Here is an 18,163-nt window from a genome sequence, read left to right on the forward strand (position 1 = left end):
CGTCGAATAATATAATTCCTGCTCTACAAGACTACAACACACATAATGTTTACTACTGAATCTGTGTGTTCGACTGTTCGGGCAAACTTTGCCTTTGTCACTCTTTTTTTTTAAATATCCATAATCCCTAACATACAAATAAATACTAATATACAAACAGCCAATCAGTATCTTGTAATCAGTGCGCATTAACTGATCAAACAAGCTAGTGAGCAATACTATACCCTTATAGAAAGATGGTTTCCAAGTACTTGAATGCCAAAGAAGATGTTAAAAGGTAAAAAATGCTGACACCATACACATGTTTCTCACATCATTGCTCGCGTCATTGCCTCGATACCCTGTTACATTTTCAATCGGGTTTTCACTTCTGGGACGTACCCTGATGCTCTTAAAACCGCTAAAAAAACAAATATTCAAGAAAGGAGACAACACTATCGCTGAGAACTACCGGCCAACAGTGGCGGAGCGTCCAAACAGTCAGGGGATCGGATGCCCCCCCCCCCCTGACGGACTCAAATGGACTGCTGACGCCCTTTTCAGCTTTTTAGCACTTTTTACTTATTCGCGATTATTGACTTTTTTTATTGCACTCTCATCTACCTATCGACAATTGTCACATTTTGTTGGTGTAGTTTACTGACAAATTGCTCTAACGTACGGCGGTATTTAATTTATCGGCACTTAATTCTGTTGTGCGAAACACTTTCCAAGAACTGTACGGGGTTTACGATCTATTTTTTCGAAAACATGAGCACTCACAAAGATACCACAGGGATTGTGATGAAGCGCATGTACTATCAACACCCATATAAACTTCCGACTTGTCACACATATTCATTCTTCGTTTATCTGCAAATTAGCAAGGCCCGGAAAGGGTCATTTCCGGCGATCTAGGGAATATCTTTACTCCAAAAAAATCTGTACGCTCCGCGCCAACCTGTGGTGGAGCCCCGCTTAGATAGTGTCGAAAGCGCCCCTACAGGCCATTCTCGCCCCCCTGACCAATACCCCTAGCTCCGCCACTGCCGGCCAATCAGTCTTTCACCCTAATAATATTTCAGACGCAATCTTTGATGTCAGTTTGACATATAGTTCGGTCATTTCAGTATGTTACTTGGCTGAAAGCCCAGTCAATCTTTCTTTATTTTCCACGCGCAATTTGTCGAAAAATGTCAATGCCGGTGTCAAACTCACAAAAGATATGTCATGACATTTCAAAGTAACTTACCAGATTTTTGTTTTTTCTATTTTACTTAACTATTTGATGACCATATCAAAACATGGGATCTCAAAATAAAGGATGTTGAGAAAACTTTAGAGCAGCTTAGAAGGCCTGGGAAGTGTCATTTCCAACGATCTAGGAGGCCTATTTAGCTAAAAAAAAATTGGTACGCTGCGCGCCAACTCATGGTGGCGCTCCGCTTAGATAGTAACAAGAAAATGGTCACGCGCCCGCCCCAGGAAATGTTCAAGCCCCACCCCCCAGCGCCCCCAACTGAAAAAATCCTGGCTACGACACTGGGTTAATGTCTGATGGCAAAGCAATCCTATCTTTTAAGGTGCGGGGGAAGAAGGAATATTTATATAAATTCTTTCTAGCGTAGGGAACTAACTCGTGAACGAAATAACTTCACATGGGCTACAGTAACAAAGATCCCTTCATCGAATAACTGACTAACTAATTTGATCTCCACCACGCACAAGGACATGTTTTTGTATACCAATACATTGTTCTAGTGTTTGCTCTGATTTGGAAACTCAAAGCGGTAGTGCCATATGTTCCGCAAAGTTTTTCGTTTATATAGGACTTGCGAGTGGTACATATTACACCATATCTATTTATGGTCGATTGCGTACTGTATATACTATAGCCTTTCTATAGTGTCGCAAGCTGCAACATATATATAAGTAGAGATGGCCTCCCTTTGGCAAGGACACAGTTGTTTGATTTCCTTCAAATACAGACGGAATAAGGAGAAAGAAAATGAACATGCAGGGAATTCGGTCAATAAAATGTGTTGTCGTTGGTGACGGGTGAGTAGAAAACAGTGTATCGATACGCCCAGGCGCCTGGGTTGAGTGTGTGAGGACCAATTTTGCGAAATAATGTATAGGTGTAATGATATGAAGCAGTACAGTATAGACATATTGTCATAATTTGGTCCTCTTTGTGGGAAATGATGTCAGGATTGAACCGTAGCTTGTGGTGTCTGTAGTTTCAATAATCAATATATGGTACTGTATCTTTACAAACTGTACTGTATAGGTTACCTTAAGGTTTTAAATGAATGCTCTTTGTTTCATGTACAAATAGTTGTTGTGTTGAATTTCAGACTATTGGTATTAAATCATAATTGCCTATAGACAATTGATATTTTTTCTTCAATTTCTTAAACATATTACAGAACTGTTGGGAAGACCTGCTTGCTCATTAGCTATACAACAAATTCCTTCCCAGGAGAGTACACTCCAACTGTGTAAGTTGTTTTTCTTCTTCCTTTGCTGTTATAATCCCCCACCTAATTATTGTCCTATATTTATTCAATGTTGAATACCTATTGTTCAGTACTGTAGCTTTTTGACCTAACCACTTGTTTTTCTTAGATAATTTTTGTTCTATTAGATGGAATCTTAACCTCTGGATTGCGAATAGGGGCCTATAAAAAGAACTTAAAAACTGAACTTGGTTGCCAGCTATTATCATTTTTATTCTACAGAATTTTAGTAGCCATTGACTGTAAAGGTGTTCCATATACTTTCTGTATTTTGATACTAACCTTGTGTATCTTCACAAGGAATAATTTAGGTACATGTTTTGAGAAATACTTTTTAGGTCTCTAAAGCCTGAAAATAGTGAAACAACAAAACTGATCAATGTTGCTGAGCACTGTTCTTGTTAAAATATTATGATCATAAACTATTGTTTAAAAATATGTTTTCAAATATCCTCAAAATTTCTTCTGCACAATTCCTACAATTTAATTTTATCAGATTTGAAAATTACTCTGCCAATGTACTGGTGGATGGAACAGCAGTGAGTTTTGGATTATGGGATACAGCGGGTCAGGAAGCTTATGATAGGTTAAGGCCGTTATCCTATCCAGGAGCAGTGAGTATTTAATTTCAACCTAGATACTGGTGGTACTCAACATTAATTCACGACATCAGACAGAAGTTTATCCAGTAAACAGATTGAATGATTGACCAGAATATGACAGGGTATAATTGGATACAAAGAACTGCCTTTATTTGTTCATTTAAGTTAACAATTTTTGTTTAAGAAAAAAAGGGCATATAGGCCTTGCTTATATCTATATTGAAAAATTGTTGTAATTCTGTGCAAATTGATTATTTTATAATTTCAACTGAAACAATTTATTAAGAAGAAAGAATTTGTGTTGCAGTTGCTTGAATTTGATAAGTAATGGATGAGAGAGAATAATAAATAATGGATAAGCATTCAAACTGTACAATAGGTGTTGAATAAGGTGACTCCTCAGTTCCAGGACAGACTGCTTTCAATTGACTAAAGGGTATGACAACGGACTTTCAAGAGCTAGTACCGATATGTTTTCCCATTCTGATGAATCTTTTGGCAAATCAACTCCATCAGTGTGCCAGGAAAGAGAATAATTTCAATCCAACCTCATTCTTTTTCCCCAGGATGTGTTTTTGATCTGTTTTTCACTGACCAGTCAGACTTCCTTCGGAAATGTTCGAGATAAATGGTATCCAGAGATACACCACCACTGCCCTAACGTGCCAATTGTCTTAGTAGGAACAAAAGTGGACCTCCGGGATCATTTAAACACAAAAATCACTTTGCAGCAAAATAAAGAGTCACCTATCACGTTTGTGCAGGTGAGTTTTTGTCTTTAGACAAGTTATATATTATTTCATCATGATCGCCGTACACTGCAGGCGTGAAACTTGAGAAACACATGCTGTAAGTTACCGTATAGGTAAATAATGTACTTGCTCTACTTCTATGTAATGAGCACTTTTGCAACAGGAAGTGAACATACATGTATGCAGTGTTGTAGCTACGCCGGTCAGCGCCGGTCGGACTTGGCCAGCACTAACGTTTGCCGACCGGTTCTCCAAGAAAAAAGTTCAAATAATGACCTGCATTGCGTATCTGATTGACAGGTACAAAATTCAGTAAATAGTGTCACGAAATGACTGTTAAAGAAATCACTCTCACACAAAACTGGTTTGATCTTTGGAAATATAATATAAATAATGAAATCGGAAGGTCACTGAAATTCTGAACAGTACATTAAATCATTAATATCATAAATCACAAAACAACATAAATCACATCATTAATCAGGAATTATATAAGCCTTATTAAAAAGTAAAATATGTTATTGTCACATCCATAATGGTCTGAAGTAGTGGAATGTGTTTGCCTCAAATTATGGCCATATAAGTCACCATTTTGCATCTGAGCACTGTGCATAAGATTTTTAATGAGGGCACCCCCTCCCCTTATACCCCTCCCCCAGGAGGTGGAATTCGCAGGCCACCGTCACTCCAGAGAAATCAACGGCCACCTGCAAAATCCTAGCTACAACCAGGCCTAGACTTTTACAATTTCAGCCACTTGCTAATAATTACCTTGTGCTTTTAAAATAAAGTTCCCACTGGCATCCTGAATTACAGCACACACACTTCAACACAGGCTTATGAGAGCAGCTCAGTAATATTTACTGATAATAAGCAGTACTTTAAGAACTGTTGTTAGGTACACGAAGAAATCACGAAGACTTTAACGTTTTTCTTAAATCATTTTCATGTTCATTTGTACCCGAATAATCATGTGTATCTGTTCTTATTTGTCTATTTAAAACAAATGCCATATTTTCCCGCTTGAAAACAGTGAAATCCACTGGCATCTAACCAGTATTAATTATAACTTGAATTTCGAGACCTACATTCATAATTATAACTGCTGCCTTCAAGCATGAACAGGTGGTAGCACTGTTCTTAATTTTAAGTTATGAATATTACTTGAATAATAGGATTATTCTGTGTTAAATTTATCAAAGTATATATCTTGCAACTTGAGTGTCAATGTTGCATATCATTTATCGACAGACGAACATTAATAACAAAATCAATAAATCATGTGTTGACAAGGCTGTAAATTCAGACTACTTTAACTTCGTGTAACATGTATGATGAGCAGTATGTAATGATAAGTATTTCTAATGGATGGTCTTTTCCATATCTAAGTTTAGTCAAGATATTCCGGCACTCCTCCCCATATTAGATAAGTGTGATCTGTTAATCTCTCTCTAAAAAAAAAAAAAAAAAAATGTCCAGTTCATGAGAGTCATATACCAGACATTACATTTACCCAAAATTGCTACACAGCTTCCAAAAAGGAACACATAGCAGAAATTTGTACATTGCCATATTTAACTTTTATGTTTAAAACTTTTATATATAAATTTATATATATATATATATATATATATATATATATATATATATATATATAATCAGATTTAGTACTTATTATTATATACACTTACTTATTATTATAAACACTTACTCAATATTTGAGATATATATGAAACAAATAGGTCAGATTTTTTCAGCCCTAAATATTGAGTTTTAGTAACTCTTTGTCCTTCATATCCCTATGTGGTAATGCAATGACAGATCTTTATCTAACACAACTATTGTTGCAACAAACACAAATAATACTTGCAAGGTACATTTTTGCTCTACATATATTGATAGTTTTTTTGTTTCTTTTTACAAAGGGACTGAAACTGAGTAAAGAGATTGGTGCCGTGAAGTATGCAGAATGTTCAGCTTTGACTCAGCAGGGAATGAAGACGGTATTCGATGAAGCAATCCGAGCAGTCATCGCTCCCAGGCCCAAGCCCAATAGGAGAAGACGATGTTCTGTAATGTGAACTGTTAACTTGCCACTGTTTGTTCTAAGACACTATATTAAAATAAGAGTGTGAAGATGCATGCTACCTCAAACTGATATTATGGATGTCTAAGAAAGAAACTGTTACCAAAGCCAAATTATGGCTGGATAACAACAAACTCAAAAAATATGCTAGGAACAGGGCCAGGCCAGTCATTATGTAAATGAACATAGCTAGTATGTATTGTAAGGGAGAGGACGAATTTGGCTGGCATTTATGACAAGCCATATATAATTTATCAGCCATTTTTATGCCTTGTGAGAAACAAGAGGATACGGAATCATGAAAAGTGTACTGAGTGTAGTAGGGAAGCGGGGGGGGGGGGAGCGTGGGGATGGTTGGTCTTTGATCATTTTTTGTTATTGCAAAGTTTGATATTATTATTGCTACGTAATGGAAAAGTTAAACCATCATTACAGAGGACTGCCTAGGAAATGTTTCCTTTGAAGTGTATCTTAACCATGTTTTGTTTTGTTTTGATTTATGTAGCCCAATTTAGGATATCGGTGGCATTATATTTGGAGATGCCAAAAACATACCACTGCCAGTCAGACTCCTTTATTATGGTCCTGCAACTGACTTTAGGGCAAAACACTTGGAGAAGCGATCTGTGTTGTCTTAATCTTAACTGTCACCATAGTGTTACGTTTTGATTGTATATAAGTCGCAATAGTATACATTGTATAATATGTACAGGTAGGCGTGACTGCCATTTTGATACTTGATGTAAATATAATTTTAATCAGGGTTTGCACAGCTGTACCACTCTTTCAGGTTTTTTTTTACTATTTAATGCATATTAATGAGTATATACTACCAAAATAAAAAACATAGTTTTTGTACAATGATTGATGTTTTGCCTTTTCTATGTGTCTATTTTCCCCTTCTTCTTCTCTGCAATGATTGGATTTAATAACCAATTAATTGAACAATGCACTCAAACTAGGCATTTGTCTTACCCAGCCTTAAACAGATTCCTTCATGAATCAGTCCTATAAATCCCTCCCCAACCTCCCCCCCCCCCCCGCCAATCTCTCCTCCAATGTTACTGTCCATGATTCTTCACTGCATATACTATATTCACTCCAATAACTAGTGCAGAGGTCCGAATTCTAAAGGGTTGTGCTTTTAACCCAAAAGACACACTCAAATATTTGAAACAAAGAAAACAAGAACAAATAGAATTCTATTAGACCAGCTTCGTGTAATCCTCTGCCCCCCCCCCCTCCTCCCAAACAACTGTCACCAGGCTGGGCGGATTGGGCCTACCGTTCTATGGGTTTGGAATCGTTGCGCCGCTGGGTGTTGAAGCTTTGAGCGGCACTGTCAATAGAGTTACCAAAGACACCTACTAAGATGTCCTACTGTTTTGCCTGAATCATAGTGGCTTAATTGGTGCATTATGTACCCCAGTGGTAGCAATTTATGACCACTGCCCCTCCCACTAGGCCTATATCCTAAATCCTACCCATGCAAATATATACATAAAAGTTGCCATAGTATGCTTTTGTGACTAGAAATTGAAATATTAATAGAGGAGGGGGCGAATTACCTTATTACTTATATTTACTAATATTTTAACATTTGGAGGCCCGAAGGTTGAGATATTAGGCCCGCTAGCAAGTAAATATTTAGCCTGTATATCTGATTAATCAGATTGTTATAAAATCTTTGTAGCCAATAAGAATATCTTACTATAGTCACTTTTTCGATATTTTAAATTCCATATACAAAGAGGCGGATCTATGTTTTAATGAGGGGCGTGGCCATGCATGGATTCTTTGAAGCTGGTTCCTTTGTACGGGGTGCTGTTATATTAGATGCATGATTATTGGCGCACGGAGCAAGGGAATAGTCTTACCGGTAGTTTCCGCTTTTGTATAATTTTTTATTCAATCTGTATTACAGATAAATAAAGAAAAATAATCAAGATAATAATTTAAAAAGAGCGCCATCATTTTGAAAACTTTCCGCGCTGTAAATATATCATTGTGCTTAAACAATACGCTTAGTTATAAAAAGAACACATATACACAACCTTGCCAACCCGATATCAACAAAACTGAATGATCTGACGTCCACAGGGCTCGCTAAACCAAAGAATACTGACAAAAATAACATGCAAATACACAGACGGACGACCTCCATCCCAGAAATGGCAATAAACATACACCTGACCCACCCCGCAAATACAGCTGGGTAGACTCAGTTGTAGAGTATACTTATAGGCCTACTTTGATGATTCAGTACACGTAGCCTACACTGTTATAGGCCAGCAAACAAACTCTAAAGACATGATCGAAGTTATAAGAAATTAGATGTTAACATCAAATTAGAATACCTACTTCTTTGGCGGAATCAACCAGCAATTCTCAAAAACGTGATCACTTAATTGGTAATCAACTGTAAAAAAATGCTAAATGATGAAAATATGTTTATCGGTAAATACAATGGTTAGCCATAGGCCTACTGTTTTTCTAGAAACCTCAACTGGGCGCTCCCTTGGGACGCCGAAATAAATCGAAACAATCATCATCATTAAGTTTTCAATCGCTCAGATATTGATAAATATCACTGATCAGCTGGGCCATATGCAATTAACGTAAGTTTATTAAGGAAGTTGTAGCCCTATCTGAGTCAGCTATAATCGTAACGTGTCGATATTCATAAGTAGGCATATTATATTCTTTATATATTCTTTTATATATTATATATATATATGTATTCTATAAATATATCTCTTCATAACAATCTCAAGTTGGCTACGCAGGTAAAACTTCCAGACGCAGATATGCAAAGAATTGTGGCGGCGAACAGTTAATTCTGCACACGTAAATAAAGTAGATCTCCTTGAGTGGCATATACTTTTTCAAAACAATACGTAAAATTCTCTACGTTGGTTCGTTACTATCGAATTGAACAAGACAGTTTAAATTTGAACGCATTTGATTTAACAAGATCCTTCCAAAAATGTGCAAGCAACAAATGTTAACCGTATTTATCCGCAACGACTCGGCTTTATCTGTACTACTTCAGCTCTTGCAACATATAGGCACTCGTAACGTTCTTATTATACACTATGGCCGTTTATTGCATATATCACGTGTTTTAGAATGATGAACCAGGGCCAAGAAATCGACCAAGCAGTTCTTACAGACCGGAGGGTGTTACATTTTCAATGATAGACTATATAGGCCTACATTTGTGGAGTGTTAGCTCAGTGGTTAACGCCGGTGCCTTTCAATCATAAGGTCCCCGGTTCGAGTCACTCCCAGATTAATGTATGTCGTCCAGTTACAGAGTTGTTGACAATTAACAATTCATAATCATGGACGTTAAATATGAATGTAAGAGACTGACTTCGGTCAGCTTGCGGCTTTGATAAGCCGATTAGGCTTCTTCGCGAGTTCCTGCTTGCACCGAACTGGCTTCTGAATCAGAATGGGTTAATGCAGTGGCGTAGCTACAGGGGGCGTGGGGGCGACAACCCCCATGAAAGCCTGTCGCCCCCAGTCGCCCCCACTTGGATTTTGGGTGTCGAAAAAAAAAATTACATGTGCGAAAAATATATCATTGGTCTGAATGGTCTCGAATCTCTATGATGACAACTCATGAACGACCCTTCGACCGCGGACCGGCAGTAGGCTATAGTTGCTGAAAAACCAGATGTGACATAGCGCATAGGCCGAGAAGTCTACAGTATAATCGCACTGTACTGAAAACGCATGTTAACGACCGTCGAATAATATAATTCCTGCTCTACAAGACTACAACACACATAATGTTTACTACTGAATCTGTGTGTTCGACTGTTCGGGCAAACTTTGCCTTTGTCAATCTTTTTTTTAAATATCCATAATCCCTAACATACAAATAAATACTAATATACAAACAGCCAATCAGTATCTTGTAATCAGTGCGCATTAACTGATCAAACAAGCTAGTGAGCAATACTATACCCTAATAGAAAGATGGTTTCCAAGTACTTGAATGCCAAAGAAGATGTTAAAAGGTAAAAAATGCTGACACCATACACATGTTTCTCACATCATTGCTCGCGTCATTGCCTCGATACCCTGTTACATTTTCAATCGGGTTTTCACTTCTGGGACGTACCCTGATGCTCTTAAAACCGCTAAAAAAACAAATATTCAAGAAAGGAGACAACACTATCGCTGAGAACTACCGGCCAACAGTGGCGGAGCGTCCAAACAGTCAGGGGATCGGATGCCCCCCCCCCCCTGACGGACTCAAATGGACTGCTGACGCCCTTTTCAGCTTTTTAGCACTTTTTACTTATTCGCGATTATTGACTTTTTTTATTGCACTCTCATCTACCTATCGACAATTGTCACATTTTGTTGGTGTAGTTTACTGACAAAATGCTCTAACGTACGGCGGTATTTAATTTATCGGCACTTAATTCTGTTGTGCGAAACTCTTTCCAAGAACTGTACGGGGTTTACGATCTATTTTTTCGAAAACATGAGCACTCACAAAGATACCACAGGGATTGTGATGAAGCGCATGTACTATCAACACCCATATAAACTTCCGACTTGTCACACATATTTATTCTTCGTTTATCTGCAAATTAGCAAGGACCGGAAAGGGTCATTTCCGGAGATCTAGGGAATATCTTTACTCCAAAAAAAATCTGTACGCTCCGCGCCAACCTGTGGTGGAGCCCCGCTTAGATAGTGTCGAAAGCGCCCCTACAGGCCATTCTCGCCCCCCTGACCAATACCCCTAGCTCCGCCACTGCCGGCCAATCAGTCTTTCACCCTAATAATATTTCAGACGCAATCTTTGATGTCAGTTTGACATATAGTTCGGTCATTTCAGTATGTTACTTGGCTGAAAGCCCAGTCAATCTTTCTTTATTTTCCACGCGCAATTTGTCGAAAAATGTCAATGCCGGTGTCAAACTCACAAAAGATATGTCATGACATTTCAAAGTAACTTACCAGATTTTTGTTTTTTCTATTTTACTTAACTATTTGATGACCATATCAAAACATGGGATCTCAAAATAAAGGATGTTGAGAAAACTTTAGAGCAGCTTAGAAGGCCTGGGAAGTGTCATTTCCAACGATCTAGGAGGCCTATTTAGCTAAAAAAATTGGTACGCTGCGCGCCAACTCATGGTGGCGCTCCGCTTAGATAGTAACAAGAATATGGTCAAGCGCCCCCCCCAGGAAATGTTCAAGCCCCACCCCCCAGCGCCCCCAACTGAAAAAAATCCTGGCTACGACACTGGGTTAATGTCTGATGGCAAAGCAATCCTATCTTTTAAGGTGCGGGGGAAGAAGGAATATTTATATAAATTCTTTCTAGCGTAGGGAACTAACTCGTGAACGAAATAACTTCACATGGGCTACAGTAACAAAGATCCCTTCATCGAATAACTGACTAACTAATTTGATCTCCACCACGCACAAGGACATGTTTTTGTAGGAAGCAGGACACTTCGCCCAACAACCATTTCGCCCAACTGCCATTTCGCCCAACCTTACCATTTCGCCCAACCAGCCTGGTCATTTCGCCCAACCAGCCTGGTCATTTCGCCCAACCAGCCTGGTCATTTCGCCCAACCAGCCTGGTCATTTCGCCCAACCAGTCTGGTCATTTCGCCCAACCTTGATTAAATATGATATTTCAAAAGGAAACGTTCGGGAATTGTTAACGTTACAGGATACGAACCGAATATTAAGGAAACTTGAGGATTGATCAGTGTGTTAGGGGTTAGGTTTGATAGTAAACGTTCGAATATTAAGGAATATTAAGGAAACTTGAAGTCCTTTACTTTGTATAACTTTAGTAAGGAAACGTTCGGGAATTTTTAACGGTACAGGATACGAACCGAATATTAAGGAAACTTGAGGATTGATCAGTGTTTTAGGGGTTAGGTTTGATAGTAAACGTTCGAATATTAAGGAATATTAAGGAAACTTGAAGTCCTTTACTTTGTATAACTTTAGTAAGGAAACGTTCGGGAATTTTTAACGTTACAGGATACGAACCGAATATTAAGGAATCTTGAGGATGGATCAGTGTTTTAGGGGTTAGGTTTGATAGGTTTGATATAGTAAACGTTCGGGAATTGTTAACGCTACGGGATACGAACCGAGTATTAAGGAAACTTGAAGTCGTGGTTAAATTGATTACATATGTGATTACATATGTGGTTACATTGATAAAGTGGTTACATTGATTAAATATAGTAATTCAATATTACGGACGGGTTTTATATATTTTTTTTTTCAATTTAAAAAGGAAACGTTCGGGAATTGATAGTCAGTAGGATGGATCAGTGTTTTAGGGGTTAGGTTTGATAGGTTTTTATGAAGACCGATTCCCCTGTGTTTGTATAATAATATAACTCCCATTGTATGCGTAAACGCCTAAAGTAGTGTAATCCTCCCATTATACCCGAAATAACTGCTCAGACTCCGATCGATATCGAGCGGACCTCACTTTTTTATTTACCTATTACGAAGTAACCTAACCCAAAATAAATCAAATTGAACTAGTGAAACAGAAAAAGTAATATTATTCTGACTGAATATTAGTAAAAATAAGGTTGGGCGAAATGACCATGCTGGTTGGGCGAAATGACCATGCTGGTTGGGCGAAATGACTATGATGGTTGGGCGAAATGACCAGGCTGGTTGGGCGAAATGACCAGGCTGGTTGGGCGAAATGGCAGTTGGGCGAAATGGTTGTTGGGCGAAGTGACTAGAAAGCTTTTTGTATACCAATACATTGTTCTAGTGTTTGCTCTGATTTGGAAACTCAAAAGCGGTCAAGTGCCATATGTTCCGCAAAGTTTTTCGTTTATATAGGACTTGCGAGTGGTACATATTACACCATATCTATTTATGGTCGATTGCGTACTGTACATACTATAGCCTTTCTATAGTGTCGCAAGCTGCAACATATATATAAGTAGAGATGGCCTCCCTTTGGCAAGGACACAGTTGTTTGATTTCCTTCAAATACAGACGGAATAAGGAGAAAGAAAAAGAACATGCAGGGAATTCGGTCAATTAAATGTGTTGTCGTTGGTGACGGGTGAGTAGAAAACAGTACATCGATACGCCCAGGCGCCTGGGTTGAGTGTGTGAGGACCAATTTTGCGAAATAATAGTATAGGTGTAATGATATGAAGCAGTAGCATGGTGGGCTCATAATTGACGCACTTATGGATTTGATCAACGATATCTATCAAGGAAAAATCCAAATCACTCGACTGTATGTGTTTTTCATATGTGTAGTTCCTCAGAAATGTTATGATCTCAAAATATTTAAGGTTCTGTGCTTATGCACCGTACAAATGAGCAGAATTTGACCACAAAATGTCTGCCGTGTCAAGTTCTTTCATACCCCTAAATTGACACATTCGTTGTAAAGCTAACTGTAGTGTAGGCCTTAGTATACATCCATTGACTTTAGATGCTGTTTGCTATGCTCTGAGCCTCTAAGCTCAGACAGGTCAGGGCCCTGAGAGTAGTGTTATCATATTGAGGTAATGTTGGTTATATTTAGGAGTGTAAGATTTCCAAATGCCCAAAAAATGTGCAAAACTGGTGGGAGGGTGTTAAAAGCTTAAAAAATACCACAATTTGGTCAGCAAATAGCTGAAATGGATTCAAACTCATGAAATATGTCATTCTGCTTGACTGCAAAAAGTTTAGGTGGCCTGCTGTATCGTTGCTAGTAATAATTGAAGGTGCGTCAATTACGGGGGTGCGTCAATTATGAAGCCTTTACAATACAGTATAGGCATATTGTCATAATTTGGTCCTCTTTGTGGGAAATGATGTCAGGATTGAACCGCTTGTGGTGTCTGTAGTTTCAATAATCAATATATGGTACTGTATCTTTACGAACTGTACTGTATAGGTTACCTAAGGTTGAATGCTCTTTGTTTTATGTACAATTAGTTGTTGTGTTGAATTTCAGACTATTGGTATTAAATCATAATTGAATATAGACATATGAGGTTTTTTTCTCTTCAATTTCCTAAACGTATTGCAGAACTGTTGGGAAGACCTGCTTGCTTATTAGCTATACAACAAATGCCTTCCCAGGAGAGTACATTCCAACTGTGTAAGTTGTTTTTCTTCTTCCTTTGCTGTTATAACCCCCCCCCCCCACCTCCTAATGTCCTATATTTATTCAATGTTGAATACCTATTGTTCAGTACTGTAGCTTTTTGACCTAACCACTTGTTTTCCTTAGATAATTTTTGTTCTATTAGCTGGAATCTTAAGCTCTGGATTGTGAATAGGGGACTATCAAAGAAGTTAAAAACATGAACTTGGTAGCCAGCTATTATCATCTTATTCTACAGAATTTTAGTAGCCATTGACTGTAAAGGTGTTCCATATACTTTCTGTATTTTGATACTAACCTTGTTTATCTTCACAAGGAATAATTAAGGACTTTAGAGACCTAAAAAGTGTTTCACAAACCATGTACATGTTTTGTGAAACACTTTTTAGGTCTCTAAAGTCTGAAAATAGTGAAACTACAAAACTGAAAAATGTTGCTGAGCACTGTTGTTATTATTATATTATTATCATAAATTATTCTTTAAAACTGTGTTTTCAATATCCTTAAAATGTCTTCTGCACATTTCTTACAATTCAATTTAATCAGATTTGAAAATTATTCTGCCAATGTACTGGTGGATGGAACACCAGTGAGTTTTGGATTATGGGATACAGCGGGTCAGGAAGCTTATGATAGGTTAAGGCCGTTATCCTATCCAGGAGCAGTGAGTATTTAACTTCAACCTAGATACTGGTGGTACTCAATTAACATTAATTTGCGACATCAGGCAGAAGTCTATCCAGTAAACAGATTGGACGATTGACCAGAACATGACAGTGAATAATTGGATACAAAGAACTGCCTTATTTTTTATATTTTTTTTTATTAATTATTTTTTCAAGATAAACAAAGACATATAGGCCTGGCCGATATATAGAGTAATGGATGGGAGAGAATAAATAATGGATAAGCATTCAAACTGTACAATAAGTGTAAGTCCTCAGTTCCAGGACAGACTATTAAAATAAAACCTTACATGTTGTGATTAGGTGTTTTCATTTGACTAAAAGGTATAAATGGACTTTCAAGAGCTAGTACCAATATGTTTCCTCATTCTGATGAATCTTTTGGCAAAGCAACTCCATCAGTGTGCCAGCAAAGAGAATAGTTTCAGTCTAACCTCATTCCTATCTCCCCAGGATGTGTTTTTGATATGTTTTTCACTGATGAGTCCGACTTCCTTTGGAAATGTTCGAGATAAATGGTATCCAGAGATACACCACCACTGCCCTAACGTGCCAATCGTCTTAGTAGGAACAAAAGTGGACCTCCGGGATCATTTAAACACAAAAATCACTTTGCAGCAAAATAAAGAGTCACCTATCACGTTTGTGCAGGTGAGTTTTTGCCATTAGACAAGTTATATAGCTATAACATCATGATCGCCGTACACTGCATCTTTGTTATATATATGTATGCAGTGTTGTAGCTACGCCGGTCAGCGCCGGTCGGACTTGGCCAGCACTAACGTTTGCCAATCGGTACTCCAAGTAAAAAGTTCAAATAATGACCGGCATTGCGTATCTGATTGACCGGTACAAAATTCAGTAAAATTGTGTCACGAAATGACTGTTAAAGAAATCACTCTCACACATATATATGTATGAATATATATAATCATGTTTAGTACTTATTATTTCATTGATATATTCAAGTGTAAATTTGTGTGTGAAACACTTACTCAATATTTGAGATATATATGAAACAAATATGTCAGATTTTTTCAGCCCTAAATACTGAGTTTTAGTAACTCTTTGTCCTTCATATCCCTATGTGGTAATGCATTTTGACAGATCTTTATCTAACACAACTATTGTTGCAACAAACACAAATAATACTTGCAAGGTACATTTTTGCTCTACGTATATTGATTGATTGATTGTTGTTTTGTTTCTTTTTACAAAGGGACTGAAACTGAGTAAAGAGATTGGTGCCGTGAAGTATGCAGAATGTTCGGCTTTGACTCAGCAGGGAATGAAGACGGTATTCGATGAAGCAATCCGAGCAGTGATCAGTCCCAGGCCCAAGCCCAAGCGGAGAAGACGATGTTTTGTTTTGTGAACTGTTAACTTGCCACTGTTTGTTCTAAGACACTATATTAAAATAAGAGTGTGAAGATGCATGCCACCTCAAACTGATATTATGGATGTCTAAGAAAGAAACTGTTACCAAAGCCAAATTATGGCTGGATAACAACAAACTCAAAAAATATGCTAGGAACAGGGCCGGGCCAGTCATTATGTAAATGAACATAGCTAGTATGTATTGTAAGGGAGAGGACGAATTTGGCTGGCATTTATGACAAGCCATATATAATTTATCAGCCATTTTTATGCCTTGTGAGAAACAAGAGGATACGGAATGGTGAAAAGTGTACTGAGTGTAGTAGGAAAGCGGGGGGGGGGGGGGGGGGAGGGGGGGGATGGTTGGTCTTTGATCATTTTTTGTTATTGCAAAGTTTGATATTATTATTGCTACGTAATGGAAAAGTTAAACCATCATTACAGAGGACTGCCTAGGAAATGTTTCCTTTGAAATGTATCTTAACCATGTTTTGTTTTGTTTTGATTTATGTAGCCCAATTTAGGATATCGGTGACATTATATTTGGAGATGCCAAAAACACAACTTACCACTGCCAGTCAGACTCCTTTATTATGGTCCTGTAACTGACTTTAGAGCAAAACACTTGGAGAAGCAATCTGTGTTGTCTTAATCTTAACTGTCAACATAGTGTTACGTTTCGATTGTATATAAGTCACAATAGTATAAATTGTATAATATGCACAGGTAGGCGTAACTGCCATTTTGATACTTGATGTAAATATAATTTTTATCAGTGTATGCACAACTGTATCACTTTTTCAGGTTTTTTTACTATTTAATGCATATTAATGGGTATACTACCAAAATAAAAAACAAGAGTTTTTATACAATGATTGATGGTTTGCCTTTTCTATGTGTCTATTTTCCCCTTCTTCTTCTCTGCAATGATTGGATTTAATAACCAATTAATTGAACAATGCACTTAAACTAGGCATTTGTCTAGCCCAGCCTTAAACAGATTCCTTCATGAATCAGTCCTATAAATCCCGCCTTAAAAATAATCAAGATAATAATTTAAAAAGAGCGCCATCACTTTGAAAACTGTCCGCGTGGAAATATATCATTGTGCTTAAACAATACGCTTAGTTATAAAAAGAACACATATACACATAGGCGTAGGAGCCTAATTTGATTTGGGGGGGGGGGGGGGTGGGGGCTGTAACGACTTGCCCGAAAAATATAACCAGAATTTTTCGCGCGCCCCGCGCGCATTCCACATGTTAATGTGCATATCATATAGGCATTAATCGGTTATTACATCACATGCCAATAACATAAAATCATTTTCCGTGTTATTACCCTTCCATATTGGTTAGAATTATCGGGGAAGTTGTTACAACAATAATAATATTAACAATAATATAAGTTTAACCATTAAAAAACACATTGCAAATTCTTCTTCTTTCAGTAGGTGCCAGTGGCGGAGCTAGGGGTATTGGTCAGGGGGAGAGAATGGTCTGTAGGGGCGCTTTCGACACTATCTAAGCGGAGCGCCACCACAGGTTGGCGCGGAGCATACAGAAAATTTTTGAGTAAAGATACTTCCTAGATCGCCGGAAATGACCCTTTCCAGGCCTTGCTAATTTGCAGATAAACGAAGAATAAATAGGTGTCATCGCCATTTGTCAGAAAATTGCACCAACAAAATGTGACAAATGTCAATAGGTATTTGAGAGCGCAATAAAAAAGTCAATAATCGCGAATAAGTAAAAAGTGGTAAAAAGCTGAAAAGGGCGCCAGCAGTCCGTTTGAGTCCGTCAGGGGGGCATCCGCCCCCCCCCCTCTGACTGTATGGACGCTCCGCCACTCAGCATATTGCCCAAATTTTCACCAAAAAAATTGAAAAGCACACTGCAAATTATTATTCTTTCAGTAGGTGCCCGAAAAAATTCTCAGCATATTGCCCGAATTTTCACCCAAAAATTGAAAAATACATTGCAAATTATTATTCTCTCAGTAGATACCCGAAAAATTCTCAGCATATTG

At 37.9% G+C, this 18,163-nt stretch overlaps 2 protein-coding genes across 2 annotated transcripts; both read left to right on the top strand.

The window, feature by feature from the left end:
• Positions 1–1,879: 1,879 nt before the first annotated feature.
• LOC139964252 (ras-related C3 botulinum toxin substrate 1-like) lies at positions 1,880–6,799 on the top strand. The gene is made up of 5 exons (XM_071965707.1): positions 1,880–2,037; positions 2,409–2,480; positions 2,995–3,112; positions 3,667–3,864; positions 5,778–6,799. The coding sequence occupies exons 1-5, from the start codon at positions 1,988–1,990 to the stop codon at positions 5,931–5,933; spliced, it is 594 nt and encodes a 197-aa protein (XP_071821808.1). The 5' UTR covers positions 1,880–1,987; the 3' UTR covers positions 5,934–6,799.
• Positions 6,800–11,409: 4,610 nt separating this feature from the next.
• LOC139964256 (ras-related C3 botulinum toxin substrate 1-like) lies at positions 11,410–17,002 on the top strand. The gene is made up of 6 exons (XM_071965710.1): positions 11,410–11,751; positions 11,839–13,028; positions 13,995–14,066; positions 14,619–14,736; positions 15,212–15,409; positions 15,978–17,002. The coding sequence occupies exons 2-6, from the start codon at positions 12,985–12,987 to the stop codon at positions 16,131–16,133; spliced, it is 588 nt and encodes a 195-aa protein (XP_071821811.1). The 5' UTR covers positions 11,410–11,751; positions 11,839–12,984; the 3' UTR covers positions 16,134–17,002.
• Positions 17,003–18,163: the final 1,161 nt, after the last annotated feature.

The sequence above is a fragment of the Apostichopus japonicus genome, chromosome 22, assembly GCF_037975245.1.
Source record: "Apostichopus japonicus isolate 1M-3 chromosome 22, ASM3797524v1, whole genome shotgun sequence".
NCBI lineage: Eukaryota > Metazoa > Echinodermata > Holothuroidea > Aspidochirotida > Stichopodidae > Apostichopus > Apostichopus japonicus.